The sequence below is a fragment of the Notamacropus eugenii genome, chromosome 2 (genome assembly GCF_028372415.1).
Source record: "Notamacropus eugenii isolate mMacEug1 chromosome 2, mMacEug1.pri_v2, whole genome shotgun sequence".
In the NCBI taxonomy this organism is placed as follows: Eukaryota; Metazoa; Chordata; class Mammalia; order Diprotodontia; family Macropodidae; genus Notamacropus; species Notamacropus eugenii.
The window spans coordinates 270,495,020-270,508,390 of NC_092873.1; the positions used below are offsets into that span (position 1 = coordinate 270,495,020).

The 13,371-nt window shown below is 38.5% G+C and overlaps 1 protein-coding gene across 3 annotated transcripts in view; it reads right to left on the bottom strand.

Annotated features, from left to right (window-relative positions):
• Positions 1 to 12,089, bottom strand: part of ALG14 (ALG14 UDP-N-acetylglucosaminyltransferase subunit) — a 106,413-nt gene extending 94,324 nt beyond the window's left edge. For all 3 annotated transcript variants that reach the window (XR_011974735.1, XR_011974734.1, XM_072644070.1), the window contains exons 1-2: positions 10,101 to 12,089; positions 3,481 to 3,632 (exon numbers count right to left, since the gene is read on the bottom strand). Coding sequence is in view for 1 of the 3 variants with exons in the window: in XM_072644070.1 (XP_072500171.1) it covers positions 3,481 to 3,632; positions 10,101 to 10,236 (288 nt within the window). In the remaining 2 variants the exon portion in view is untranslated. The remainder of the gene's footprint in view (positions 1 to 3,480; positions 3,633 to 10,100) is intronic.
• Between the last annotated feature and the right edge of the window lie 1,282 nt (positions 12,090 to 13,371).

The following is a 13,371-nucleotide window of genomic DNA, read 5'->3' on the forward strand; positions in this document are numbered from 1 at the left end:
ATGCTACCATGGACTCATTTTTGGTCTATCCTACCTAACAGCACACCCAACTAGTGCCCCAAGTCATTACAGGATCCAATTTTAAAATGAGTCTTTATAGACAGAACTTTAACAAAGAGCAAACCCCTGAGGTGAAGATCTTCACTTGGGGTTCATGAATACTTCATTCTGTTCCAAACAAAAACTGTTGGGCCATGACAAAGTGGGGAGGGAGGAAGGGAGAGTTATTTCAGTTTTTTTAGGAAGGCTTATTTTTTCTCAAAAAGGCAAAGATATTTATCCTTGATTTTTATTTTTAACTGAAGCAATCTGGCTTATATACAGCAGGGAAAGAATTTTAACCCTCATCACCCCCAAAGGAAAAGATAGCTATGAATTGCTGTTGGTAAAAGGATAACAGATTTATTTATAGATATGTTTTGGCATGTACTTTCCATGAATACACCAAAAAGGAATTGTGTACTGCCTCATTACAACAATGTTTTTTAAAACTCACATTTATATAATTTTAAGATTTACAAAGTACCTTCTTCTTACAAACTTGTAAAATACGGTACAATATTATTCTCTCCAAATTTCAGATTTGTAAATTGGAGATTATATGTTTTGCCCATGGTCATGTAATTTATAAATGTCAGAGCAAGGCTCTTTCTAATATATCATGGCTTCATATTTTCCCTAATCCATCATACATTGCCAGGTTATGTTGTAAAGAGATAGCAGAAAAACCAGCACAACATTCAATGGAGAAACACCATAAGAATTTCAACCAAAATCAGATCTAAAGCAAAGTATGCCCTTTCCTACTGGGTTTATTGGATATATTATTAGAAATTCTAGAAATAAAACAGGACTAAAAGGAGGTTGATGCTGGGATTGAAAAAATATCATTATTTACATGTGACATAGGACTATATCTAAAAAATCCAACCAACCCAACCAAAACGATATCAGAGACTGCGATTGAGTGGAAAATGATGGTAATGTAAAAAACGCAAATATTATTTTTAAAGCTCTTACTAAGCAGTTATCATCAAAACTATTAGAGGCTGGGCAAAAAATAGAGAAGCAAATAAATAGAATAAAATAGACCAGACATCTAATCCAATGTATATAAAAGATAACTGTTTAAGAAAGCTTTTGAAAAAAAAACTGTCAAACTGAGGAAAGGATTAATTATTGAACAGAAACAGAGGAAAAAAATGGAATAAAATATTTTTCTCCATTGTGGAAGATTTTTTCCAATTCAATAAATGGAAGGAATTATTAAAGACAAAATGGATATGCTTTTCTACGTTAATTTTTAAATCGCACAACAAAAAAAATCAAAAGAAAAACAACATACTGAGAAAAAAAACTTAGCAAAAATTGATTCCATTTAGTAATCTTTTTGTAATGTTGTGATTACACATTATAAGATCCTTCAGCTACTTTTCTCTTGACCATTTAATATTCTTGTTTCCTTTCTCTTCCATATAAATTTTATTTGGATTTTATATTATTCTATATACAAGCCCCTTAATATATTGATTTCATAAATAAGAGGAGCTTCCAGATGATATCAATACAGCTCAGCACCTTCTCTGCAATTTATAATTTTAAAGAGTGGCCTAGAAAACAATGAGAAATGAAGTGACTTTCTTAAGAGTCCAACAGCCAGTACTGTGTTAGAAGGTAGACTTGAAACCAAGTCTTCCTGACTTTGAGGCCAGCTTTCCATTTGCTATGTCAACCTGCCTCTTATATGGCAAACAAGACAAAAACTAAACTATAAAATATAAAAGGAACTATTAGTAAGTCACATTGGTAAGTCCTAAACTACAATGGATAAATGATCTAGGAATGTAAACAGCCAGTTTTAAAAAGAGAAGTACAGATTATTATTTACCTGAAGAAATATTAAAGCTTACTAACAGTCAAAGAAATGCAAATTAAAACAATTTGAGGGTAACCTATAGCCATTAAATTAGGAAAAATGATTAAAAGCCAACAAAATTCAGTGCTGGTGCAACATGGAGACATGCTCACTCATTCATTCCTCATGGAATTGCAAACTTGTAGAGTACTTCAGAGAAGCAATCTGCCACAATATACAGTCAACAAGAAAGGGATAATCATACCTCTATGGCCTAATAATATCATTGTTGGGAACATACCCTGGCAATGCTATCAAAGACCAAAAGAAATGATCTATTTGTTCAAAGATTTTCAAGGTAACATTTCATGGAATTAAAAAAAAAGGGAGGGTGTGTAGCCTAATTGTATAACTCCAGGAGAAGGGTTAAAGGAAGGTGGAGAACCTTTGACTTTAAAGCCACATGTGGCCTCCTAAATCCTTAAGTGTGGTCTTTTGACTGAATCCAAATGGGGCAGTCTGAATTTGGATTTGGATTCAGTCAAAAGGCCACACTCAAGGATTTAGAAGGCCACATGTGGCCTTAAGGCCCCAATTTCCCATCCCTGGGTCAAGGTAAAAACATCAGACCCAGAGGGATGGCTGCCATACTAACTGTGATTTCATTGAACTAGGGAAGCAGAAGGTCACCCTCCCTTCTACTGGGAGTCTTAGAGAACTGTCCAGGGTCCTAAGAAGTACAGGGATGTGCCCCAAGGTCCCACAGCTGGGAAGTGGAAGATGCAACTTCCCCATGCTACCTTTCATAATAACTGATCATTATAAAGTGATGGCACCAACATAATGGGATTATTTATTAACAGAAATTCATTTAAATGTAGTTGCTAAGTAAATTCTGTGGGATGTTCAATATTCAGCTCTGAGGAGGCAGCTCTGGAGTCAGAAGATCTGGGTTCATGCACTGATTCTTCCACTGTGCCCTGTATGACTGTGGGCAAGATGCCCATAACTTCTGGGCCTTGCTTTCTCATGCTGTAAAAAGGTGTTACATTATCTGACTTCTGAAGTCCTTTTCAGCTCTATATCTATGATTCTACAAAACAATTTAATTTAAAAAGTAGTAGCATAGTATACATTACCCACATAAATGAATATACCCAAATGAATCTTAAGGCAAATAAAAATATAATTTGGAACATAAAGGAAGAATTAGTTAGAAAACAATCCCAAATTAGAATAAATCAACAAAGAATTTTAATGAAGAGCTAAGTAAACTCATACACACATTTTCAAGATGCTAGAGTCAACACATATCCCAAGTTCAGGGCACACATAAATGAAACACTTTGATTTAAAACAGCTGAATAATTTCTAGACATTAGGTAGAAAATGTTTTTCAGTTAAAGCTTCCTCTATTTACATTAATGAAATGTTTAGAAGACTAAAAAAGTACTCTCACAAACTTAATTCTGGAGTTACATTTTTGCTAAATTTCTTTTCTAAGGTTAAACGAGATCAGAATTAAGTTTCAATAATAATCATAATTACACCTATCATGGTATTCATTAAACTGCATTTAAACTCCATGGGAACTCATATATAGCTTAGAAGAGTAACTTACTTACCAAGGATTCAGAATCTCTCTCAGCTCTCTTCTCTTCAAACAAACGTATTTTAACAGCACTCATCTTATCGGTATCAGCAAGGACGTAATGCCTTGGATTATAGTCTTTGGACAAGCTACCAAGCAGTCGCAGAATTTCTGTGGTGTGCCCACCTGAAAATAATATTGAAGATCATAGAGATGAAGAGATATGCGATGCAAATCAATAATTGACAAGCAGCAGACCTCTTTACCCATCTGACTTCACCGTAAATATTGAAATAGAGGATTACAGTTCCTTCCTAAAAAACAAGGAAAGAATGATCTCTGCCTTCACACATCATTCAATCAGTGGCAGCAGCTTCCAGACCTGTTCCTACTTCTGGCCCAGCACCTGCAGCCACCATCTAAAGAAGGCACTCCTATGGAGAAAGGGGCCAGGTATCCCCAACTTGCATCTATAGAGGGAAGTCAGCTTAGCTGAAACAGCAGTACATCCTGAGGAAGAGACAGGTGGTGGCTTGTGCTAGGAGAATAAAATGGCCACTTCCGTTTGGAACTCAATGGAAATAGCTCAGAGGACCCTCAACCCAAGAGCCATGGGAGTAGCAGTACCTCCTAGACCATGGACTTTGCTTCCAGCCTGTCCTCCATTGCTGTTGCTGAAGGAAGCATTCACCATGGGTAAGGGGCCCACCTTCCTTGCCTTCACCAAAGCTACTGAATGGGCACAAAGGCCCAAGAAACCTGAGAGCAGCAGTATCTCCCAAACCATGGATACTACTGCTCCCAGTACAGTTCCCTCAACCCAACCCAGGGAAGCAACCCCTGTGGAGAAACAACGAGGCCTGGTTAATACTCCTGCAGGTGCTCCAACTACTGTTCCTGAAGACCTAGGAAAGGAAGTTCTTACCAAAATCCTTGGCACTGTCAAACTGTTCAATAGCAAAAGCTGATATGATTTTATCAGAAAAAAATGACATTTTAAAAGACACATCTCCATCTGCTTTGCCAATGCATCCTAAGGACTACGGGGCCTTTCCACCTGACTTGTGGGTGAAACCTTCCATGTATGCTCTCCTTATGCTTACTAAGGATGTATAATTATTTATTAATAGCAGCTTTTATATCAGATATCTCCTGATTCCTTCCCTCCTATCCCTAAATGCTTGCGACTAACTCACCCTCAAGATTACTGGGTATTTATCTTGCATATACTGATCTGTGTACACATAGTCTCATTCACAAAAAGAACATTTTTTAAGGACAGGAACTACTTGATTTCTTTTCCTCTTCTACTCTCTGCTCCCAGTCCAGCACAGTACATGCCTGCCTGCCACACGGTGCTCAGTTGGTCAGTGGGTCAACAAGCTTTTATTAAGAGCTTACTGCCAGACGCTGTGCTAATAGTTCATACTCATTGAACAATCATGTTTTTAAATGTTTTATTATGGTTCTTATTGTACTTATTTATACATGTTTTATTTACATATCCATAAATATATTTATAATATACATATTTATGCATACATTTATATATGTTGAAAAGAACATTAAATGCAAACCACACTATGGTACCTCCCCTGTTAAAAAGAGAAAGAAATGCATTTTTTTATTAAATTATTTTGTTTTCAGTGTTCTATAATCACTTCTATATATTTTAGATTTTTTCTTCTCCCTCCCCCTCCTTGAGACAGCAAACAATCTTATATAGGTTCTACATGTACGTTCCCATTAAATACATTTTCACCTTAGTCATGTTGCATAGAAGAATTAAAATGAATGGGAGAAACCATAAAACAAAACAAAATATACTACAAAAGAAAATGGTCTGCTTCTATCTGTGATCCAGTTCAATAGTTCTTTCTCTGGATGTGGAAGGCATTTTACCTCAAGAGTCCATTGGGAATTTTTTAGGTCCTTGCATTGCTGTGAAGGGCTAAGTCTACCAGAAAAATTCCTCAAACACTGTGGTTGTTGCTGTGTACAAAGTTCTCCTGGTTCTGCTCCTTTTACTCAGCATCAGTTTATATTTAAGCCTTTTCAGGTCTCTCTGAAGTCTTCCTGTTCATCATTTCTTATAGCACAACAGTATTCCATTACATTCATATACCTCAACTTGTTCAGCTTCCTCTTGATTTCCAGTTTTTGGCCACCACAAAGAGAACTGCTATAAATATTTTTGTACATGTGAGACCTTTCCCATTTCTGTGACCTCTTTGGGATACAGTCCCAGAAGCGATATTGCTGGGTCAAAATGTATACATATTTTTGTAGCCCTTTGGGCATAGTTCCAAAGGCATTTTACTGAAAAGAGTAACAGATTAATAACTGCCAGATCATAGAATGAGAGCAGGGTATGTTCCTTTGTGTCACAATTCCCTTTGTCAATCTAGTGAAGAGTACAGACCCCTTCTCAGAATAATGTTTTCCATAACTAAAGGAAATGTGAACTTTGAGATAGAGATGAGTGAAATTAAAGAGGTCATTCCCCTCACCCCCACACTTATGGACACTCTGAAATACACCCACTGATCCCAGTTTAAGAACCCCTGATGTGGAAGGACCTTAGAGATACACTCTCTGTCTCTCTCAAAACACATAAAGACACTGAGACTCTGAAAAAAATATGTGATTGTCCAAGGTCACACACCCAGACAGCAAGCTGCAAAAGTGTATTAATATGAAGAAAGGCTATTCATCTTCTCTTTGGTTTAGAGGAGATCCTATACCCCTTTTTTACCTCTATAGTGGGAGTCTGGAAGAACGTGTTCAAATTCTGCCTCAGATACTCTCTAGCTACGTGACCCTTGGCACACGACTTAACTTCTGTTTGCCTCAATTTCCTCAAATGAAAAATGGGAATAGCACCTCCTACCTAGGGTTATTGTGAAGATTAAATGAGATGCTATTTATAGCTCTTTGTACAGTGCCTGGCACCTGGTAGGGGTTTAACAAATGCTTATTTCCTTTCTTCCTATATAGAGTATCAGTGAGACCCTGGTTTCATGACTGAGTTTCAAAGCATTTAATCAACAATTTCCATTTTCAGGGTTTGTACAAACAAGCTGTTGAGAGGATAACTGAGGTATTATCTGAGGGAAGGGAGTAAGATGAAGGAGGACTAGGAAAGTGTTCTCACAGAAGTCTCTCTTTAGTTGAGACCTGAAGGAAACAAGGGGGCAGAGATGAGTCAGGAGAGAATTCCAGGTGAGGAGGCAAGTCAGTGAAAATGTCCAGGAGTATCTTGTTCAAAGAACGGCAAAAGGTCATCGTCACTGCATCCAGTGTTACTGGAGAAGCAAGGTGTAAGAAGAGAAGAAAGATGGAAAAGGCCCAGGCTGTGCAAAGCCAAAGAGAGGGTTTTATATTTGATCCTAGAAGCAATAAGGGCCCTGCAGTAGAATAAATAAGCCAGCGTACCCTAAATAAGCCAGCGTACCCAATGGAGCTGAGCTTCAGGACGATCCAACTGATTTAGGGTTGGGTAACCTGTGTCCTCAAGGCTGCATGTACAGCTGACTGGAAGAGGTGAGTGACTAGAGGAGGTGATAAGGGCCTGGGCCAGGTGGAAGACTGTTTGATGATGTAACACAACATCCCACATCTGAAGTCCCCAAACCTCTCTGTGTTTCATCATCTGTCTGCTGGAAGCAAGGCTGGGCCACTGCGTTGAACTGGAATCTAATTGGTGGCACTGGTGTTGCTCTCCTTTATTTTTACTGTAGTCACTGTGTAACCACTTCCATTTCTGCTTATTTCATTATGTATCAGTTCATACGAGTCTTCCCAAGTTTCTACGAATTCCTCTCATTTGTAATTTCTTACAGAACAATACCTCATGACACTCTAGTAGCACAAACTCTTGGGCCATTCACCAACTGATAGGTACCCTTTTGTTGCCAATTTTTTAATACTACAAAAAAGCAGTGGAACTTTTCTCTCTTTAGCCTTCTTGAGGTATAAGCATAATAGTGGAATCTCTGGGTCAAAGGATATCTACAGTTTATTTACTCTTATAGTATAAATCCAAATTTTTTTCCAAAACAGACCAATTAATTCACAGCTCTACCAAGAGTATATTAATTAATGTGTCTGTCTTCCCAAAGCCTTTCCAATTCCTTTCATCTTAACAAGATGCTACATGTTTAATAAATGTCTCTTAGATTGAGTTTACTGTAAATATTTACATTAGCCTTATTTCAACTTAAATATGACAATACTATGCCAAAGATCAATAGAGAGTATGTAAAAGTGATTTGCAAATCTTAAAGTGCTACATAAGTATATGTAAATATGAATGTATATAAATGTAAAAATATGTGTGTGCATATGCAAATAAATACAAATGTATGTACAGATACATACATTTAAATATATAAAGATATAAATATAAACATATACACTGTAAGCAAATATATAAATATAGAGTGCTTAGGTATATAAAAATGAGTGCATAAGTATATTTTGTTAAGTCATTTTTCAGTCCTATCCGACCCCAGTTGTGGGTTTCTTGGCAGAGATTCCGGAGTGGTTTGCTATTTCCTTCTCCAGCTCATTTTATAGATGAGTAACTGAGGCAAACAGCATTAAGTGACTTCTCTAGGGTCATTCAGCTGGGAAGTGCTTGAGGCCAGATTTGAACTCACCAATACAGGTATATAAATAAATGTAAATACAAAAGCATATAAATAAAAAATGTATGGATACAAATAAACACAAATGTATAAGGATGTAAATACAAATAAATAAATGTATGGATACAAACAAACACAAATTTATAGGGATATAAATATAAATCAATACAAATGTTATAGGGACAGAAATCTAAACAAATAAAATGTACAGGGATACAAATAAATATTAATGCACAGATGTAGGGATACGTAAATAAATACAAATGTATAGGTAAACAAATGTCAATAAAATGTGTAGGGATAAAAACAAATATATATAGATATATAAACATAAATGTGTGGTATATAAATGTATAGGTATAGAGACATACAAATTTAAATACAAATGTACATGTACATAAGTACATAAATACATATATAAAATTATACAAATACAGATGTAGATCTAAAACTATAAGTAAATGACTTATAAACGTATGTCTCTCCTGGTAAGTTCCTTCAGAACTGGGACTGTTTTCATCTTTGTGTCCCTAGTGCCTGGTCCAGATGACACATAATAGGTACTTAATAAATGCTTGCAGATTCATGCTACATTTGCGCTTACATGTGTGTGCACACACACACAGATGCCTAGGGAGGAACACTGAATGTTAGTAACCTGTGGGATTACAAAATCTTCTATCCAACTCCCAGACCAGGACTTTGCTGGAATTGTGTGTGTCTATATCCACAGGTATTTATTTCCATATTTCTGTACATTTACATACATATTGATACACATTTATATAGAGAGCCAGTGGGGCCACTCATCTCCTAAGAGAGAGAGTCTGGTGGTTTATTTGTAGTCAGAACAGCTAGGTCTGAACCCTGGCTCTGCTACTTACTACAGCAGGTCATAACCTCTCTGGGCCTCAGTTTCCCCATCTGTAAAAGGAAGGCACTGGACCTGGTCCCTCCCAGATCGAAATCTGCCGCCCTAGGACCTCAGGTCATGGGCAAGGAGGGGACCCTCATGGGAGGAGTTCTAGATCACTGTTTGGGTCTTTTCTTGAATTCAATTAAAAGGAATCCAGAAAGTTCCAACATAGAAGGCTAAAGGGGTACAAAGGACAGAGGGCTGGACTTTAGACTCGGGAAAATCTGAGTTCAAATCCTAGCTGTGAGACCCTGGTCAGTTCACTTAATGTCTCTGGGTCTCAATTTCCTCATCCGTAAAATGAGGGTGAAGGGATCCATTTTCTAGCTTGAAAATCGATTATCAACTTTGTGCACAGCAACGACCACAGTGTGCGAGAGTTTTTTCTGGTAGACTTGGAATTTCGTAATAACGCAAGAACTTCTTAAAAAAAAAAAATCCCAATGGTGGTTTTCTAAGGCAAAATGCCTTCCACACTCAGAGAAAGAAATATGGAAGTCATTCGCAGAACGTAGCAGATCATGTTTGTGCGTGTGTGTGTTTTTGTGTATCATGTTTCGATTTGTTATATGATTTCTTCCATTTATTTTAGTCCAACTACATAGCATGACTACAGTGAAAATGTACTCAATAGGAAAGTATATGTAGAACCTATACAGAACTGTATGCAGTCGTGGGGAGGGAGGGGGGTAGTGGGGGGTAGGTGTGGGGGGGGTTAAATCTCAATTGTATGGCAGTAATTGTTAAACATTTAAAAAAATAATAAAAAAATAAATAAAAATAAATAAAATAAAAATTTAAAAAAAAACAGAATTAATAATGCATTAAAAAAAAATCGATTATCTTTTTCATTCGGATCATTAACATCACCGAGCCCAAAATCTCCAGTTAAACGTGGATTCAACCGGGGCCAGTAATTCACAAAAACCACATGGACCAGCATGCAACGCTTCAAGTAAAAGCAGAAGTGGGGGCGGGGAACGAGAAACTGCAAAGCCGCGTAGTCTTTTGGGGATTGTAGTCCTGAGGAAAACGTGGCGGTGGGGGAATGTCATGTGACCGGCGAAGCTACGACCTCCGTCTACTCACCGGACCCAGCCACCACCAGCACTCTGACGGACACAGTCGGTAGCCCCTCTTTTCGGAAGCAGAGCACCAGCCATAGCCTCAGCAGTATGAGAGCGGCGACACCTCCCACAGCGACCAGGCAGAGGAAGAAATTCATACTAGCCGAGAGGGCCCATGAGCGCCGCAATCAGGAAGGGAAGTCCGCGGTAGAAGTTCGAAAACTACGGGAGCCGCGGAGGCTCGAAATGTCTCAGCCCCGACGCTTTCCGCCGCATTCACGGCGGCCTGGACAGCCGATTCGCTCGAGAGGTGGCGCTAGGGTCTAAGGAGGGCGGGGAATGATGGGCGTTCGCCTCCATCGCCTCATTTCCCACACAGCTGCAGGTCTGGGGGCGGGACTTCCGATTGCAGGAAACACGGAAGTGCGAGCTGGGCTACCTACGCCGTCCCCGCCTGCAGGGACGGGCTCCTCTCTCTAGAGCCGGGCGTTTGTCACTCCTCTACCTCCTGCCCCTCTGCCCTGAGTGCCACGTCCTCGTTATGTCCGCGGGGCTCCGGACATCCTTCCTTCCCTTTCGTAGTCCGAATAATGGGTCCCGCCCCGCAGGGATAAAGCAGTGCCCGCCAGGTGGGGCGGCGGGCCTACGTGAGCTCCACAGCTGGGAGGATCCTGGCCTCCCTCTCCTCCCTCGGGTGTCCCACCCACCTTTCTCACTTGCCGGTGCGGGTGATCTAGGAAGGTGGATGCCTCCGACTGACCATGGTCAAACGATAGGAACCCTACGAGGTGTCAGAAGAAATGGAAGCTCTCGATAGTCACGTGAAAAAATGCCCTAGAGCTCTGATGCAAATTAGAACTACTAACTAGGAGGTGCCCGGTCACACCTTCAGAGGGGCTAACGTGACCAAGAAGAAGACGGCAAATGTTGGAGAGAGCGACTCAAGCTCTGCTGGTAGAGTTGGGAATTCCCCCCAAAGCGCCCTGAACTGAGCGTACCCTTTGACCCGACAATGGCATCACTAGGTCTGTATCCCGAAGAGGACTCAGAAGGACGGAAGATACTTACAGCAGCTCTTCTTGTGCAGGCAAAGAATCGGAAAGGGAGGGCATCTTTATCAGTGGGGAAAGGCGAACATCCTTGTGATGCGGTAAGGAATGGTAAAAAGGATGCCTTTCAGGAAAGCGTTGGGAAGACCGGAGGAGCCCAAGCAAAGTGACGTGAATAGAAGCCGGAGAACCCTGTATACAGTAACCACCATGTTGTAATGATCATCTGTTCTGAAAGGCTTGGCTGCTGTGATCCATGCGGTGACCCAGGGCAACTCCAAAGGACGCTGGATGAAAAAGGCTATACACCTCTAGGGAGAAAACGGATGGACCCGGAGTATAGATGGAAGCATGTTTGTCCTTTATTTTTCTTGCTTCTCTCGCCCACAGAGTGGTTAATGTGGAAATGTTTTGCATGACTATATGTATACTGTGTATTTCTTACCTTCTTGATGGGTGGAGGAAGGAGGGAGAGAATTTGGAACTAAAAATTAAAATAATTTTTAAAAAGACGGATATGTAAAAAAATGCATGACCAGAGCAGCTGAAAGAAAATGCTAACTGAAAAGAGTTCTGTGGTACCTTTTGAACATCTTTTACAATTACAATACAAGATGAAGAAATCCTCTGTTTGGGGGAGGATGTGCTGTGTGAAACAGATACCGTTATACATTTCTACAAATTGATTAATTTCAATTCAACAAAACTTTTCAACCATCTCAACCAAAAACCATGAATGGATTCAATAAATAAGTTCAGCCGAGTCTCACTTACTAGATTAATCTACAAGAAGACTATATTCTTATTTACTAGTAATAAAGATTTAAAAAAATTTTTAAATAGGAAACCCTATTTATAGTATCAAGGAGACCCAAATTAACTCTCAAAATAAGAGAAGACCTAAATAACTGGTGGGTCAGTGTTCATGATTTGGTAGGATTAATCGAATAAAAAATTGTATTCCCAAATGAATTTATATCTTTTCTGCATTAACAATCAAAATATTACAAAGCTTGTTTCCTTATAGAACTAGATAATTATCATGAAAGTTATGTGGATAAACAAGAATATTAAGGTCATACTGAACTGAAAAATTGATTCGTTCATTTTTGTCTTTAAATTTCCATAGCCTAGCATAGTGTTGCTTAGGCACTTCTTACTTGTTGAATTTCATAGTATCACAGATTTAGAACTGGAAGGGACCTTAGAAATTAATTAGCCCAATCCTCTAATTTTATAGAGAAATTTGAGGCCCAGAATGGTTAAGTGACTTGCCCAAGGTTACAGTCAGTGGAGAAGTTGGAATTTAAACATAGGTCCTCTGATTCCTACACTTCCAGACAGTTGTATCAATTCGGGGATCTCACCAACACAGACTGAGGAAATGTTATGAAAACTGTGACAGACTGCCCCTTTCTAACTTTTGAATTATTTTGGCCCTAGTCTCACTTTGTATCTTAGGAATTATTTATACAACTCAAGTGTTTCAGTAGAGGACAACCTTAAAAATGAAATTCTGAAGACAAAAAAAATTCTGAAGAAAAAAACCCAATTTGAATGAGAAAAGGGAAAGTTAGCAATCAAAGTAAGGCACTGGCTTATAAGAAGACTAATGTGGAAGCGCAGGGAACTTCCCAATTAATTTACATTTGACAAAGACTTGTCAGATAAGCAAGTAACAAAAACAATTAAAAACACTCATGCAGTGTTTGGTAAACTCCAGAACATAAATTATTTAGGGATGAGTGATCTAAGAAAAATGGCTGGGAAAACTAGAAAGAACTTTGGCAAAAATTAGGTTTGGTTTAAAATATTACACCATATACTACCAATAAACTCAAAATAGATATTCAACCTGAATACGAAATGTCATACTGCTTAAAAAGTTGAAAAGATCAGGGACCTTTCACTATTCTGGCTAGAGGCAGAATTTTTAATGAAATGGATGGAAGAAATCATAAAAGATAAAATAGGCAGTTTAGACTGCATAAAATTTAAAAGCTTGTGTAAATTAAATAACTAAGATGTCATTAGAAGAGAAATGCTAAGAGTAGGAAAAAAATTCCATTGAATGTCCATAAAAGTTTAATATTCAAAATAAAGAGGTAATTGTCACAAATATATGACACCAACAATAATAAAACACTGTTCCCCAATAAATCACTGGTCAAAAGATAGGAACAGTTTTCAAAAAAATTTCAAACTATAAATGACCACATGAAAACATACTCTGTACTCCCAAGT